The sequence below is a fragment of the Bos indicus genome, chromosome 4 (genome assembly GCF_029378745.1).
Source record: "Bos indicus isolate NIAB-ARS_2022 breed Sahiwal x Tharparkar chromosome 4, NIAB-ARS_B.indTharparkar_mat_pri_1.0, whole genome shotgun sequence".
In the NCBI taxonomy this organism is placed as follows: Eukaryota; Metazoa; Chordata; class Mammalia; order Artiodactyla; family Bovidae; genus Bos; species Bos indicus.
The window spans coordinates 10,476,768-10,494,997 of record NC_091763.1 but is presented as its reverse complement, the minus strand read 5'-3'; the positions used below and the strand labels follow the sequence as shown (position 1 = coordinate 10,494,997).

Here is an 18,230-nt window from a genome sequence, read left to right as displayed (position 1 = left end):
ACTCAGCTGTCAAACCTGCATCTTTCTTTGGCTAGCAGATGCTTTACCATAGAGCCACCTGGGAAGCCCAGAGATAGACTATGCATACCATCAAATTCACCCACAGACATAAATACAGTTTGGTGGTTCTTTAGGATGTTTACTGAGTTCTGCAGCCATCACCATGTTGTAGTTTTAGAACATTTTATTACCCTAAAAAGAAACAGAAGTCATTCTTCATTCCTTCCACTCCTCCACCTCCACCACCCCCAGCCCTGTGTGCTAAGTTGCTTCGGTTGTATCCAACTCTTTGTGACCCCATGGACTGTAGCCCTCCAGGCTCCTCTGTCCATGGAATTCTCCAGGCAAGAATAGTGGCATGGGTTGCCATGCCCTCTTCTAGGAGTTCTTCCCGATCTAGGGATCCAACTCACGTCTCTTGTATCTCCTGCGTTGGCAGGTGGGTTCTTTACCACTAGTGCCACCTGGCAACCCCCAGCCCTAGGCAGCCACTCATCTCCTCTCTGTCTCTACGGATCTGCCTCTTTTGGAGGTTTCACATAAAAGAAATTATGAAATATTTGGCCTTTTGTGATCGGTACCCTTCAGTGAGCATAATCTTGTTGATTCATGTCACAGCGTGTATCTGTACTTCATTCCTTTTAGTACTAAATAATATTCTACTCTATGGATGATACCATGTTATATTTATCCATTTAGCAATCGATAGACACTTGGGTTGTTTCTGTTTGGGGCTGTTAGATGCTGCAGTGAACATTTGTGTACATACGTCTGTCTCTTCACCTATAAAAATGAGTACCATTTCATAGAGTTGTTATGAGGAACAAAAAAAGTGAAAATATGTAGAAGTGACTAGTGAGGAGCAAACTAACAGCAATTTGGGCTATCTTAACGGTAAATGGGATACTGTATACTGCTCTGTTCACATTCAAAATGAACATAAAATAATAGAATTCAGACTCCTTTCACAGTCCTCTAGCAAGCTGAGTGTGTGCAGTGCTATGCTTAGTCACTGCTCATTCGTATCTGACTCTGCATCCCCATGCATGGACTGTCGCCGGCCGGGCTCCTCTGTCCATGGGTTGGTAAATGGTGTTAATTTCTTTTTTTTTTTTTTTAATGTATTTATTACTTTATTTGGCTGTGCGGGATCTTAGTTGCTGTACTCAGGACTTGGATCGCAGTTGCGGCATGTGGGATCTTGACTTGCAGCCGGTGGGATCTAGTTCCCTGACCAGGGGTGAAACCCAGGCCCCTTGCGTTGGGAGCACAGAATCTTAGCCGCTGGACCACCAGGGAAGGTCCAATGGTGTTTATTCTATTAGTAATCAAGACGTAAGCTCCGGGAGTTGGTGATGGACAGGGAAGCCTGATGTGCTGCAGTCCATGGGGTCGCAAAGAGTCGGACACGACTGAGCGACTGAACTGAACTGAATCAAGACGTAATGGTCCCTAATTTTCTTAGTCAGCAGGCTTCTTCTTTTTACAGAGTTGACTTTATGCTGTTGTTGACCGCAGGAAACTCTTTTGTATTGGAGCTGGCTGAAGCAAAAGTGTGAAAGTCATTATTATCTAGCCGCCTCTGTTTTTCTTTCTCTTGACTCTGGGGAGATGGTGATGCATGGTGACTCAGAATATTTTGCCTCTGCTACCATTCTCTTCCCTTTAAGAGATATAAAATAGGTTTCTATGATTTCCCCGTGTGTCTTAGCTTGTTTCCCTTAATAGCATATAGTGAGCATAACAGTGATGTTACTCCTTCATTCTTCTGTATGCCTTTCACTACATAAAATGCGTTAGGTTTGAAGGATTGTGCTTGAAATATGAGTGCCTCTGCTGTTTGCTATGGGCTTCCCAGGTGGTGCTAGTAGTAAAGAACCCACCTGCCAGTGCAGGAGACGTAAGAGACGCGAGTTCGATCCCTGGGTCAGGAAGATCCCTTGGAGGAGGGCATGGCAACCCACTCCAGAATTCTTGCCTGGAGAATCCCATGGACAGAGGAGGCTGATGGGTGACACTCCACGGGGTCGCAAAGAGTCAGATACGACTGAAACGACTAAGCACAGAACAGCACACAGAGTGCTTGCTAGAGGACTATGAAAGAAGTCTGAATTCTGTTATTTTATGTCCATTTCAGGAATTCATCTTGAATGTGAGCAAAGCAGTATACGGTATCCCATATACCCACTGCTGCTGCTAAGTCATTTCAGTCGTGTCCAACTCTTCGTGACCCCATGGACTGCAGCCCACCAGGCTCCCCCATCCCTGGGATTCTCCAGGCAAGAATACTGGAGTGGGTTGCCATTTCCTTTTCCAATGCATGAGAGTGAAAAGTGAAAGTGAAGTCGTTCAGTCGTGCCTGACTCTTAGCAACCCCAGGGACTGCAGCCCACCAGGCTCCCTCCATCCATGGGATTTTCCAGGCAAGAATACTGGAGTGGGGTGCCATCGCCTTCTCCGATATACCCACTGAGACAGCCCGAATAGCTGATTTGGGGCCCAGCTTGTCGCACACCAGTGTTGCACTACTGGATGATAGCAGTGTGTCTCTATATACACACGTTTCACTTTTGCTCTAGTTGAAGTATTCACTGTACTGCAAGTCACATCTTGTAAACTTGCTCAGTCTGGGGGATCCCCATTTTATTTGTAAAACACTTTTTGATTAGTGTATGCAAAACTATAAACTCATAGATCCACGCTGCCAGTATACGTAGATAGAAGCAGAAACTAAAGATGAACGGGAAGAAAATGAACGGTGAGGCTTTCTTATGAACACGCTTTTTAAGGCTATAAAGAATAAAAATGATTTAGTAAGTGAAAAGTGTTTTCTTTGCATCCCCTTAACAGATAGTGGGAGCCTTCAGTGTAACTGTATAATCACAAAGGGGTTTCCCTCAATGGGGTTACTACTGATACGGTGTCCCTGTGCATTTCCACTTTCAGCAAGAGCTAGTGGAAGGGGGGTTGCTTAACTAAGGGTTTTAGGAGTACATATCTCTGAGCATTGGACTCATTCTTTAAATGAACTAAACTCAGTATCCTTGTATTATTACTTCACTTCCTCTTAACCAGCTGAGGCCTTTCTGATTCTAGGTTCCATATTCCTGTTTGCTATGAGCTTATCTGTCTTTCCTCCTTTATTTTTTCCTCCATAAAATGCCCCTGTGGGCAGACAAGGAACCATAGGAGGAATCCTGGGGAGAAGCTCCCAAGGAGCCATTACTTAGTCAACTCTGCTGCTGTCAATTACTCTCACCTGGAGGGCACCCTCGTGGAGGACCCTCCTAAGGCAAATCGTCTCCCAGCAAATCAGTGAACTGGGGCAGTCACCCTACCGCTATGTTGCTGTTCAGTCCCTCGGTCGTGTCTGACTCTCTGTGACCCCATGGACTGCAGCACGCCAGTCTTCCCTGTCCTTCACTGTCTCCTGGAGTTTGTTCAAACTCATGTCCATTGAGTTGATGATGCCATCCGATCATCTCATCCTCTGTCACCCCCTTTGCCTCCTGCTTTCATTCTTCCCCAGCATCTTGAGCTTAATTCATTTTGTCTAATGTATAAGATGTATTTAAGGTCAGATATTGATGATTAAAGTCATTTAATTGTTTCAGAATGTTTATAGATGTCTTAGGACTTTTTAAAGTCATATAAAACCCAACTCACACGGGATAAGCTCCAAAACAACATTACTAGCTCACGTAAGTAATGCCCAGGCTGGGCACAAATGGATCTAGGTGCTTCACCGACGTCATCCAGGATCTCTTGCCTGTTATCTCCCCGCTCAGGCTTTCTTCAGTGTTGGCTGCATTCCACGGTGGGTGCCCTGAAGTGGTGGCAGAGAGGCCACCAGCAGCTGCAGGCTAATCACTTGCCAGTTTGGTAATCCCAGAATAAAGAGAGCTCTACTTTCCCAGAAGTTCTAGTAAAATTCCTTGGACCAATTCTCATGGTCCTGTCCATCCCTGAATCAGTCATCATCACTGTGTCCAGGGTAGGGTACGTGCCATCCTATGCAGGCGCCCCACAGCTCTGTTGCCTGAGTGTGGGCTAGAGATGGTTCCTCAGCAAAAAGTGACGGTATGGTTTCCAGAAGAGATAATGGATATTGGAAATTGAGACATCACAGACGTCTCTCTGTAGTGGGATGTAGAATGAATTTACTCTGATGTTGATGTTAAAGTTTCACATAGTATTTGTAGAACTAATACATAGCCATATACCACTACTTGAAGGTTTACAAGTTTCCATGTTGGTTGTCTTCCCCGAAACTGGGTATGACACTCTTAAAAACGGGACCCGTCTTAGATCTCTTGGAATCTCTAAAACCAAGTACAGTGCCTGCACATGGCAGGTACTGATAAATGTTTACAGATGCTGCTGAAATGGTGCTTTCCTTCTAGCAGTATGCTCATTATTGCTGGCAGCAAATACTTCTGGAATTACACCATTCAGTGCTGGTTGAGAATAAGCACACGTAGTCTATATTTAATGAGCAAAAGGAGAATACCCTGGCCAGTATCCCGTAGTGTAGCGCTGGTGGAATGTGTGAACATAAATTTGGTGCATGCAAGCTATAACCACAGAAGGTGCTCTGTGGACCATAGAGGAAGAGAGTAGAGATTTTTTTTTAATTTCTCAGTTCTGAAGACTGCCAATAGCTCAGTAAAATTGTATTTAGCACTTTTAGGCAGTTGCGCCAGACATCTCACAGCTCTTAAATTGTTTGATGTCCAAACGTTCAAGAGTATGGAAAAAAAAGTGACAGGAAAAAAGTCCTCACAGAACTTCCTGTGACAGGTCAGAGTTTTAATCACAGCAAATAATGCAGATTTCCCTTTAATTATAACCACAATAGAAAGGCAGGGAATGTGTTTACAGAACATGTTGTTTGGGAGACCTTTGTAAATTGTTAATCTTTGGAAATCCCAGACCTATTGGACATAATCCCATCCATTAGACGAAGACAACTTGCCTATGCAGTAGATCCAGAATAGAGAGTTAAGTGGAGAACACGAACAGGAAGCAGTCGCTCCGAATTCCAGTGGGTAGGAAGCAGAGTTAATTCGTGGAGATATTTTGTTGTGAGATGATTACATCACTAGGGCAGCTGGACAGCTGAGTGCGGCGCTGGACCGCAGTGCTTGCTCCCTGCCCTGCAGCTGGGGTGTCAGGACAGCAGAGACAGGGAGAGGATTGCTTTATGGGATGGTTAGGGGCTTGTCTGACTTAAATGTGAAATGATAATGACCTCTCTGCCTTTTTTTGGATCATGTTTCCTGCAGCTAAATTGCATTCATAGACTCAGTGAGGGCTCAAGAACCACTTTCCATTTCTGTTTTTTGAATATTCACTTGGATCACATTAAGCTAAACCCTAATGGATAACTTTTGAATGGTAGTTCTCATTTCCTCTAGAAGTCATCTGAGATAGTTTGTTCATCTTCGACACAGTGTGATTATATTTCTCTTACAGCCCTGTAGTTATGCAATCGCTGAAATGGTATTTTTGTCAGTTTACTGAATAGCAAAGAGATTTTTTTTTTAAAGGTTTAGAAAGCCTTGAGATGTTGATCAACACAAGAAATCAGACAGCTGAAGTTGTTTCCCAGGCTGTATGTTCAAGTGTTCAGACCTGTCTGGCCCTTTTGTTTTGCAAGTGTTAGGGGCTCTAGGCAGCCTGGCCACATTCCTTATTGATTTATATAAATATATTACAGATTGTTAACCTCCTGCCAAATACCAGGGATTTCAGTTCTTGTTTAGCTCAGTTGCTTTATGTGAGTCTGATCTGTTATATTAAAGCATCTATCTTCTCTTTATTGCTCACCAAAGTGATTACTATTTGCTTTGGGCTGATTCCAGATAGAGTCATTGTAGATGAGAAAGCATCCAAAATATTATGTTCTAAAATTCCTAAGATTAGTATTTATAACTGTTGATTCAAAGTGCATTTTCTACCCGTTATCACTAATGTACTGAAGGAGGAAACGGCAACCCACTCCAGTGTTCTTGCCTGGAGAATCCCATGGACAGAGGAGACTGGCAAGCTGTAGTCCATAGGGTCACAAAGAGTCAGACAAGACTGAAGCGACTTAACACATAACATAACATCACTAATGTAACTTAATTTTACTATGGTAGTGTTTACTAAACAATCAAGTCAGGCTTCCCAGCTGGTGCTAGTGGTAAAGAACCCGCCTGACAATGCAGGAGACATAAGAGATGTGGGTTCAGTCCCTGGGTTGGGGAGTTCACCTGCAGTAGGGCACGGCCACCCACTGCAGTAACCTTGCCTGGAGAACCCCATGGACAGAGGAGCCTGGCGGGCTACAGTCCACAGGGTCACAAACAGTCTGACAAAACCAAAGTGACTGAGCACTCAAGCACTCAAACAATTAAGTCAGACTAAATTTCACATTTAATATAGAGTTAGTTCTGTTCAGTCGCTCATTCGTGTCTGACTCTGCGACCCCATGAACTGCAGCATGCCAGGCCTCCCTGTACATCACCAACTCCCGGAGTTCACCCAAACCCATGTCGATCAAGTTGGTGATGCCATTCAACCATCTCATCCTCTGTCGTCCCCTTCTCCTCCTGCCCTCAATCTTTCCCCGCATCAGGGTCTTTTCCAATGAGTCAGCTCTTCGCATCAGGTGGCCAAAGTATTGGAGTTTCAGCTTCAACATCAGTCCTTCCAATGAACACCTAGGACTGATCTCCTTTAGGATGGACAGGTTGGATCTCCTTGCAGTCCAAGGGACTCTCAAGAGTCTTCTCCAACACCACAGTTCAAAAGCATCAATTCTTCGGCGCTCAGCTTTCTTTATAGTCCAACTCTCACGTCCATACGTGACCACTGGAAAAACCATAGCCTTGACTAGACGGACCTTTGTTGGCAAAGTAATGTCTCTGCTTTTCAATATGTAGTCTAGGTTGGTCATAACTTTCCTTCCAAGGAGTAAGCATCTTTTAATTTCATGGCTGCAGTCACCATCTGCAATGATTGTGATTTTGGAGCCCAAAAAAATAAAGTCAGCCACTGTTTCCACTGTTTCCCCATCTATTTGCCATGAAGTGGTGGGACCGGATGCCATGATCTTAGTTTTCTGAATGTTGAGCTTTAAGCCAACTTTTTCACTCTCCTCTTTCACTTTCATCAAGAGGCTCTAGTTCTTCTTCACTTTCTGCCATAAGGGTGATGTCATCTCCATATCTGAGGTTATTGATATTTCTCCCAGCAATCTTGATTCCAGCTTGTGCTTCTTCCAGCCCAGCGTTTCTCATGATGTACTCTGCATAGAAGTTAAATAAGCAGGGTGACAATATGCAGCCTTGACGTACTCCTTTTCCTATTTGGAACTGATCTGTTGTTCCATGTCCAGTTCTAACTGTTGCTTCCTGACCTGCATACAGGTTTCTCAAGAGGCAGGTCAGGTGGCCTGGTATTCCAATCTCTTTCAGAATTTTCAACATTTTATTGTGATATACACAGTCAAAAGCTTTGGTATAGTCAATAAAACAAAAATTGATGTTTTTCTGGAACTCTCTTGCTTTTTTGATGATCCAGCAGATGTTCGCAATTTGATCTCTGGTTCCTCTGCCTTTTCTAAAACCAGCTTGAACATCTGGAAGTTCATGGTTCACGTATTGCTGAAGCCTGGCTTGGAGAATATATAGAGAGAGTAATATTTCCCAAATGCATTCTGTGGATTACTGAGTCTGCAGGATGTTGGTGGCCAGCACTGGAGTGCAAAGCTTACAGGTTCTTCTAGGACTTTTACTGCTCTCGATGCCACCTTGGAAGCTCTAAGGAAACAGTAATAGGCTCCATTTCCCAAGTGAAATTAGTATATTATTATTATTAATATTATTATTATTCATAGTATCAAGTGAAATTTATCTTAAAAAATAAAAATAACTGTCTCCTTGAACCAGCATGAGCCACTTCTACTGAGCACCCTTCTTTTCATAGCCTAGAAGATACATAAGTATATACATTAAAAGTTATACAATAATATTCTACTCTGTGTCTCTTTAAATATGTCTCTTTTAAAACTCCACTTTTAAAAATATTGCCAGTGAAAATTAGCGCCTTTTCTCCATGGCTTATCATTAGGGGCAGTTAGCAGCGACCCTAGGGAGCTCACACTTGGATATCACAGGTGCCTCAGGCAGCAAGAGTGAATCTTGAGAAATTGCAGAGTGCTATAACTTTGAGAAAAATAACTTGGGTGGGTTAGATGTTATTCTTGCATTGTGACACACGGAGTGTTTAAAAACGGTTTCAGTGCGATGAAGCAACGTAGCATATAGCCAGGGGTGTTAGGTAACTAACAACGGTTTGGGAGCAGGTGACCCTTTGGTTTTGCAGTGTTTTATGATCACTTCATTCTCTAGTTATGTCCCTGTCAATTTTTTTTTTCCTTTTGAAAATTACTAAAATGTCTGATGTATACAGAGCATAAATGCAGTAAGAACTGAAGTTAGTTACTAGATCTTTACTGACTGGAGGCAGTGATAAGCAATGTATTTTTATTAAGGGAAAGTATTATTGATGATAGAAAGCATTTTGAAAGTAATGTGTAAGAAGCATAGCTGTAATGATGCAGTTCTCATGTTTGTATCTGATTTTAATACAGGCCATTTTTGGTTCACTGCTGTTTTATTTTATCACAAAAATAGAAGCAACTAACATAAAGAAGCTTGGTGATTGTCGAACAAAAAAGTAAAGCTGTCAAAGAATATGGGTTTAATGGGAAGAAGATGATTCAAAAGAGCCTGTGAATAAGTGGTAGTTACCTCAAATTACCATATTCAAAGAAGTGTTTTCATAAACTTCCCAGGTCAGATCCATTGTTCAGCGTCTGACTCTTGGTGACCCAATGGATTACAACACGCCAGGATTCCCTGTCCTTCACTATCTTCCAGAGTTTGCTCAAACTGATGTCCATCGAATTGGTGATGCCATCCAACCATCTCATCTTCTGTCACCCCTTTCTCCTCCTGTCCTCAGTCTTTCCCATCCTCAGGGTCTTTTCCAGGGAGTCAACTCTTCGCATCAGGTGGCCAAAGTATTGGAGCTTCAGCTTTGGCATCTGTCCTTCCAATGAATATTCAGAGTAGATTTCCTTTAAGGTCGACTGGTTTGATTCATGAATGATAGCAATCATATTTTTCACAGTACGGCATGCATATGATTTATGGCACTATTTGTAATACATTTGGTAATTAGGGGTTTTTACTTTATCAGAATCATTTTTTCAGAATAAGTCACATTCAGTTCAGTTCAGGTCAGTTGCTCAGTCGTGTCCGACTCTTTGCGACCCCATGAATGCAGCACGCCAGGCCTCCCTGTCCATCACCAACTCCCAGAGTTCACCCAAATTCATGTCCATCGAGTCGGTAATGCCATCCAGCCATCTCATCCTCTGTTGTCCCCTTCTTGTCCTGACCCCAATCCCTCCCAGCATCAGAGTCTTTTCCAATGAGTCAACTGTTTGCATGAGGTGGCCAAAGTATTGGAGTTTCAGCTTTAGCATCAGTCCTTCCAGTGAACACCCAGGACTGATCTCCTTTAGAATGGACTGGTTGGATCTCCTTGCAGTCCAAGGGACTCTCAAGAGTCTTCTCCAACACCACAGTTCAAAACCTTCAATTCTTCGGTGCTCAGCTTTCTTCACAGTCCAACTTTCACATCCATACATGACCACCGGAAAAACCATAGCCTTGACTAGACGGACCTTTGTTGGCAAAGTAACGTCTCTGCTTTTGAATATGCTATCTAGGTTGGTCATAACTTTCCTTCCAAGGAATAAGCATCTTTTAATTTCATGGCTGCAATCACCATCTGCAGTGATTTTTGGAGTCCAGAAAAATAAGGTCAGCCACTGTTTCCACTGTTTCCCCATCTATTTCCCATAAAGTGATGGGACCAGATGCCATGATCTTTGTCTTTTGAATGTTGATCTTTAAGCCAACTTTTTCACTCTCCTCTTTCACTTTCATCAAGAGGTTTTTTAGTTCCTCTTCACTTTCTGCCATAAGGGTGGTGTCATGATATTCAAACACTTTAGAAATTTAGAAGTTAATTTTATAAGTAAATGATTAAAAAAACTTAGAATGTTTGAAAGTAGACAAAGTAGGGAAGAAATTTGGTTGATCTTAATTGATTTTACTGGAGTTAGAGAACTCACCCCAGGCTACCCAGAATTAAAAAGTAGTTTGGATCTGGCTATGAAGTATATGTGTGGTTGTTGGTGGTGCTCACTCCATCTGATTTAACTTAATTACAGTGTTTAAAGTTTACTTTAGATTTAGAGAGAAGTACCATAGATTGTGGAGCCCATCGATTGCAGAAATGTAGTAGAGTGGCATGGTGAACCAGCTAGGCATTAAAAATGTAAGTGGTAATGTACAAAGTGGCTAATTGTGAGTCAACCCTGCATTTTAGTACTTGGGTTACACACACATTTATAGTTAATTTCTTTGAAGAAAGTGTTGTTTCATTTTAAAACTTGAAAGAAAATAATAGAATAGAATTTTTATTAGCCTTTTCTTAGTATTTATATTACATTCTTGTCCTGAAATTTATTTCCAGCTTGTTTATGTGTGGTGTGTTTAATTCTTTATATGTTTGGTGAGCATCTCATGTCCTCCCCTGCCCCCCCCCCCCCCCACAATGATGTCCTTTGATTGTTGAAACTAAAGGAGGATCAGTCCTTTGGCTTGAAAATTCTTTTGATTACTGAAGGCTTTGTTTTTAAAACTTAAATTTGGAATTAGTTGTAGGATTTTATGGGATAAATTGAATTCTCCCATCAAAACATAATTATAAAGTTTGTCAGTCTGCCTTTATCATCTTAGGGCAGAATTAGTTTGCCAATGCAATGTCTGCATCCCCCTCAAAAAAAATAAAAAATTCACAATTTTTATTAGCATGGTATTTGGAGTTTTAAAACAAAGAATTCATGCCCTTTCCAGGGAGATGACTGGATTGACCAGGATGAGAACACTTTCTTAGAAATAAACCAGATTTTTCCATATTCCATTTTAATTACTTTCATAGACATGATTTGAAGACCTTAAATTCCAGGAAAATCTAAATCGCAGAGTCCAGTGTCCTTAAAGTATGCTTAGTCTCTGTCTCTTCAATAATTCTTGACCTATGAGCTAAGAACCGTGTTTTTTATGGAGGCTGCAGTTTTTGAAACTCTCTCCAGCAGCACGTTCTCCCTAAGACCTTAGGTAAGGACTCTGCAAGCAGACCTCGCGCGGCTTTCCTTTCGCCTCTGTCAGTTTTGTCACCAGGGAACCAAGTGCTCCTCTCCTGAACTTTCACATTAAAGGGTCAGACCCAGGTGGCGTTAGTGATACGGAATCTGCCTACTGACGCAGGAGACACAAGAGACGCGGGTTCAGTCCCTGGGTTGGGAAGATTGCCCGGAGTAGGGGATGGCTGCCTACTCCAGTATTCTTGTCTGGATAATCCCAAGGGCAGAGGGGCCTGGCAGGTGACAGTCCATGGGGTCCCAAAGAGCAGGACGCAACTGAGGGACTGAGCACTAACAGGTATCCTTCCATATTATCACAAGGAACGATCCAATCTAGTCTTTCCCTCCGCCTTAATTTTGTGATCAAAGGATATGTGTCAGACTTACTTTTTTTCGTATTACCACCTACCTAATACTTATTTCTTTTTCCTTTTAGGTTGTTTGACGTGTGTACAGTGTCACGAACAGACAGAGAAACCAAACTAACGTTAGTGTTTGAACACGTTGATCAAGACTTGACCACTTATTTGGATAAAGTGCCAGAACCTGGAGTGCCCACTGAAACCATAAAGGTACTAAGAGTCCTCTCTCTGCCTGGTCAAACAGTCGCACTGTTATTTAAACAGTGGCATACTTTCCTTACGAAAATTGCCAGAAGTAGAGCCTTTGGAACTCAATATATAGTTAAATATAACTAGTATGACTAAGTAGATGTTTAAAGAATGGGGTATATTCTAGTTCACTAATTTTAGAACTCAGTGGAAAAAACCCTTTGGTTCTGATATATATTAAAATTATTAGGAAATACCTGCTCGTACGTTATCTGGCCCTGCGTCTACGAAGTATAGTTTAGTAAGTATGTTAATAGCTCAGGCATTTTCTGATGGTTTGTGAACTCGGCGTTTTTTCCTCGCTCATAAAACATTTATAGGAAGCCCAGAAGTGTCAGGTACCATCCCAAACTCTTGGGATTGAAAGATGACTTAAGACTCCTTGGAGGTCAGCAAGCTAGATGCAGTATATTGACTCCAAATCTTTTCTGCCTTTAAGTCTAAAGGGAAGAGCTGCTTATAAAGCTTTATTGGTTTACTTTGTTCTGCTTAATTGAACTCCCCAGTTGATCTTTTAGATCTCTGCACATATGTGCAGGTGTTCATGGAGATCTGTTTGGTTTTGTGAATTAGGTGAAACAGACTCTTTACCTTATCATTCATTGTGTAGAAATGACTTCTAGAATTCAGTATCATTTTATTTTATTTTAATATAAATTTATTTTAGTTGGAGGCTACTTACTTTACAATATTGTATTGTTTTGCCATACATCAGCAGGATGGGGAACATGTGTACATCCATGGCAGATTCATGTTGATGTATGGCAAAATCAGCATTTTAGATAAGAGTGAATACCTAAAAATAGTTTATATTCTGAACAGAGTAAGAAAGATCTTTTAGTGACAGCTAGGTAGGTTCCCAGTTTGGGTACATTTAGAACTTGACATATTGAATGATTTATTTATTTGGTTTTAGACTAATATATAGAATTTATTTTCTCCCATCTGCCTTTCATAAGAATCTGCCTGCCATTGCAGAAGACACAAGAGATGTGGGTCTGGGTTGGGAAGATCCCTTGGAGGAAGAAATGGCAACCCATTCCAGTATTCTTGCCTGGAGAACTCCATGGACAGAGGAGCCTGGTGGGCTACAGTCCATGGGCTTGCAAAGACTCGGATGTGACTGAGCAGCTAACACACGCGCAGTCCTCCTTCCATGTTCTTGGTCATTTTCTCTTCTATCTCTGCATCCTCTTTCCTTCAGAATTCTTTTCCAGTCTTGTGACTTCAGTTCTCTCCTTTATGAGTGTGTCCAAAATACTATGTTCAGCATGCAGGGCAGAACATAGCCCCATTCTGTACTCTGCTTTCAGGCCAAATTGGACTAATCCGCATCCTCTTAGTGTGGCTCACAGCTTCCTCCCTCCGAGGCCTTCCTCTCACTGCCATTTCTTTGCTCCCCCCACTAATAGCTATCTGCTCACATATTTCAGGGCTGACCCCAGATACCATTTGGCTAACTTTTACAGCTGGATGTGATCTCATTTGTCTTTTAGCACTTGTTCTACACCTCTCTTCCTCTTTATCATATTTTGTTCATTTGTGATTATTTGTGTCCATATCTTACTTATTCGTCTTTGTGTCCTGACAGTCCATACTCAGAAATTTATACACATAGGTACAGTAAGACACGTTGTCAACCATGCTTCAGATATAATTGAAAATTATTGTTTTTTTAAATGACTTCCAATAGCTTAAACATAGACTGTCAACACAAGGATTGGCTTCTTCTGATCTATTTCTGTGTTCAAAAATTTCATTTCATTTCAGTTCAGTCACTCAGTCGTGTCCCACTCTTTGCAGCCCCATGAATTGCAGCACGCCAGGCCTCCCTGTCCATCACCAACTCCTGGAGTTTACCCAAACTCATGTCCATCGAGTTGGTGATACCATCCAGCCATCTGATCCTCTGTTGTCCCCTTCTCCTCCTGCCCCCAATCCCTCCCAGCATCAGAGTCTTTTCCAATGAGTCAATTCTTTGCATGAGGTGGCCAAAGTATTGGAATTGCAGCTTTAGCATCAGTCCTTCCAAAGAACACCAGGAGAGGTCAATTTTTTAAACAGCGAGACAAGGTAATCATTTGTTTACACCCTGCATTTCCAGCTACATAGGTCTTTTGAACTTCATGTTAAATTCTCCTAGGATGTTAGAGGCTGCCAAGTGGAATCATTTGCAAAAGTGAAAGTGAAAATCGCTCAGTCATGTTTGACTCTTTGCGACTCCGTGGACTTTAGCCCACCAGGCTCCTCTGCCCATGGGGTTTTCCAGGCAAAAATACTGGAGTGGGTTGCTGTTCTCTTTTTCAGGGGATCTTCCCAACCCAGGGATTGAACCCAGGTCTCCTGCATTGCAGGCAGATTCTTTACCATCTTAGCCACCAGGGGAGTCTAAGAGCACTGGAGTGGGTAGCCTATCCGTTCTCCAGGGGATCTTCCTGACCCAGGAATCAAACCGGGGTCTCCTGCATGGCAGGCAGATTCTTTACCTACCAGCTGAGCTACTGCTAAGTCGTTTCAGTCGTGTCCGACTCTGTGCGACCCCATAGACAGCAGCCCACCAGGCTCCGCTGTCCCTGGGATTCTCCAGGCAAGAATACTGGAGTGGGTTGCCATTTCCTTTTCCAATGCATGAAAGTGAAGAGTGAAAGTGAAGTTGCTCAGTCGTGTCCGACTCTAGCAACCCCATGGACTGCAGCCTACCAGGCTCCTCGGTCCATGGGATTTTCCAGGCAAAAGTACTGGAGTAGGGTGCCATTGCCTTCTCCGAGCTGAGCTACTGGGGCTTCCCATTTGCAGCAGTATCAGTAGTTAGAACAGCTGATAAACTAAAATGATGTGCTTAAACTAAGGCTTGGTCAGGCAAGAGTAGAAAATAATGTAGAGTGGGGAAAATTCCACTTCTCCTGAAGGGTGGGGGTAGAGAGGTAAGCTGGATTAAATGAGGCACGGGCAGAAAGGCAGTCACCAAGGCGAGGAGGAAAGAGAGAAGTGGAGTAGGGGAGTGACCGAGCCAGGCTTCGGGAGCAGAGGATTGGTGCTTATCAGCAGAAGCTTTTCATAAGGCAGCTTGTTGGAAGTATTTCTGAGTTCTTCACCTATCCATGGAAAGGGCGTGTCGCTCCATTCTGTTGAACAGAAGATTCTCCTGGCGGCTGTTAAATGTCTTCAGTCAGGGTCAACGCCATTCTCACAGAGATGGAGGCGGGGGCAAGGACTGTGGTTATTCAAGGTTTGTGGTTAATTGTGTGTTGATGTTTTCATAATAAAACCAAACTATAGTCAGGCAGTATTTCAGGCAGCTAATTTGTATGTTAATGACTAATTGAACATCTTTCGATAACTTAAAAGATAGTCACAAGACACTTTTCGTTTTCATCCTTAATTTTTTTTAATTAAAGTTGACTTACAGTGTTGTGTTCGTTTCTGGTATACAGTAAAGTGATTCAGTTACACACGTGTGTGTGTGTATATATATATATATATATTATTCGTTTTCATACTTTTTCCACTAAGCTTTATTATAGAATATTGAATATCCTATAATATCCCTGTGCTAAACTGTAGGACCTTGTTGTTTATTTTATATATAGTAGTTTGTATCTGCTAACTCCAGGCTCCTAATTTATCCCTTCGTACCCCATTTCCCTTTGGTAACCGTTTTGTAAATAAGCCCACTAGTATCATTTTTTTTTAGATTCCACCAACAAGTGGTATCATATGATACTTGTCTTTCTCTACCTGACTTCATTTACTGTGATAATCTCTGGATCCCATCCTTGTCGCTGCAAACGGCGGTATTTATTCTTTGTTACGACTGAGTAATATTCCACTGTGTGACAGGTTGTTTCCCTGTCTTGGCTATTGTAAATAGTGCTGTGATGGACACTGGGCTACAGGTATCTTTTCAAATTAGAATTTTATCCAGATAAATGCCCATTCATCCTTAATTTTAAAAACTGTTGTTGAACTGTGCAGATCTACTTTTCTTTCTTATTAAATATAAGAATATAAGGGTTTAGGTTTTTTTTTTTTTTAGAATTTGAGTGTTTGAGATTCTTTAAGGTCATTATCAAAAACCTGAGTTATCATTTATAAGTGCTGTAATACCATCAAGTGGATAGTGGTTTTTTTGGAAACAGATCGTTTTAAGTTCAATATATGATTGATATAAATTTATTTTTAATGAATACTTGTATCTTTTGTTTGTAAGCTGTTGTCTTTTTAAGCATTAGTATGCAGGATAAATAGCTGCTAAGTAGACAGTTCTGGCTAGTTGAATTTTTCGAACCTGCAGCCAGAGAACAGAAATATTTTGTTGTTGTATAACTCACTTGTGAGAAGTCTTAGTAACTATATCATTATTATTATGAGGGACCTATTGGGAACATGGATTGAACTGTTCATACAGAATGCTTTCTCATAGTAAGAGTTTTTCTGAGTATACTTGTACAAACATTAATTAAAATTTTACGGGGCAAGTTCTATGCTAGGCACTTTGAGGACAGAAAACTGAATGAGTCATGAATCTTTGCTCAGGGGCTTTAGAATATAAGAGCACACAGAAGCCTGTAGGATACTTCGCTATGGTTATATAAGTAGCTCAGTTGGTGTTTTCAAGTTTTAAAAAACCCACTTATTTATAAATAAACGCAGTTTGTAGCTGATTCTTGCATTATGGTAGCAAAAAACTTTCTAAAATGTGCTTCAAAATCATAAATATTATTGTCTTGCATATATCAGAACATGCCATGTTTCAGAATAGGTAAATAGGTTAAATATTTTAACGTGAAATAGGCATAGGACAGAAAACCAAGGAGAGAGACCCCTTATTACCACGACGTGAGCTGCGAGAATCGTCCTCCAGCACCCGTCCCCCTCTGTGTCGTCTTTGACACTGTTTACCTGTTGGCCCTCCTCAATTTCGCGTCTCCTGAGTGCACATTCAGGACATATATTGCATTAGGTGAGCTGTATTTGGTAAACCTAGGATGTTGCATGGTCTCTGACTAACTGTTGCAGAGGTAAAATCTTTCTGTTCAGGTCCGTTGTCAGTCTGTTAAAAAAAAAAAAAAAAGAACACATTGTTAAATCTAGAAGCTGGGCTTATCTTCTCAGTATACATACATCACATAGCAATTTTAAAATGCATTTAAATACCATTTGTTTGTAAAAGGCAAAAGACTACCCCTGAAGCCCTAAGTATTTGTGATGGTTGATAGTTGGTGAACTCATTAGAGGAAATCCGGACATTATCATAGGGCTTTCCTGGTGGCTTAGACGGTAAAGGATCTTCCTGCAGTCCAAGAGACGCAGGTTCAATCCCTGGGTCGGGAAGATCCCCTGGAGAAGGAAATGGCAACCTACTCCAATGTTCTTGCCTGGAGAATTCCACGGACAGAGGAGCCTGGTGGGCTGTCCATCAGATCAAAAAGATTCGGACACGACAGAGACTAACACTTTCACTTTTCCTTTGTCATTATCATGTGGTCTGGACTGAACATTGTCATTGAGAGAATGATGAGAATACAATAAAATTATAGGTGGTTCTTTCCAACATTTTAAAATGCTCTTCTTCTAAAAATGAATAATCACATCTTATTGTATTCACTCTTGATCTTGAAATTTTCGTCGCATTCTTTAATCTCTTTTCTTGATGTCCTAAGACACGGTCATTCATGCTGATGGTGATATTTGCATAAAGAACCCTCTTGACTGCTACGCTGTGACGTAAACAAATACTCAGACTTTGCCTCGTAGGCTAATCATTGCTGTGTCTTGTTTTCCTCTTTGTAGTTCAGAATGTTTTCTGATCTCCTTAACTGTGGAGGAATTCAGTGCATCTGTTTAATTTGATCATTTGAGATTCAATATCATCTTCTGAGACTTCCTTGCTTAAACTTATGAGGCAATAACTGACACCTTATGATTGTCTTATTCTTTTCTTTGGGAGTTCATAATATGTTTTGAGTATATGTGTTTACGTGGCACCTTTCACTTGTTGCAGGGGGGCGGTGCTTTATAAGGAAAGGAAAAACAGCAGCTTCCAGATTGTTGGGTTTTTTCTTTCGTGCCTTTATCTGCCACTCTGTGAGAAAGAATCAGAAAGAACTGTAAACAAATTCCCTCACTTTGCTCCTTTGTCATATGTAACTGCTACCCAGAAAAAGAACTGTATGGCAGGATACATACATGCTAAGTTGCTTCAGTCATGTCCGACTCTTAATGACCCCGTGGACTGTAGCCTGCCAGGCTCCTCAGTCCATGGGGTTCTCCAGGCAAGCATACTGGAATGGGTTGCCGTGCCCTTCTCCAAGGTATCTTCCCAACCCAGGGGTCGGACCCAGGTC

At 41.7% G+C, this 18,230-nt stretch overlaps 1 protein-coding gene across 4 annotated transcripts in view; it reads left to right on the top strand.

Moving 5' to 3' along the window:
- The window catches only part of CDK6 (cyclin dependent kinase 6), a 261,757-nt gene that overhangs the window by 55,640 nt on the left and 187,887 nt on the right, over positions 1-18,230 (top strand). For all 4 annotated transcript variants that reach the window (XM_070787476.1, XM_070787479.1, XM_070787478.1 and 1 more), the window contains exon 3: positions 11,709-11,844. In XM_070787476.1, coding sequence (XP_070643577.1) covers positions 11,709-11,844 — 136 coding nt within the window. The remainder of the gene's footprint in view (positions 1-11,708; positions 11,845-18,230) is intronic.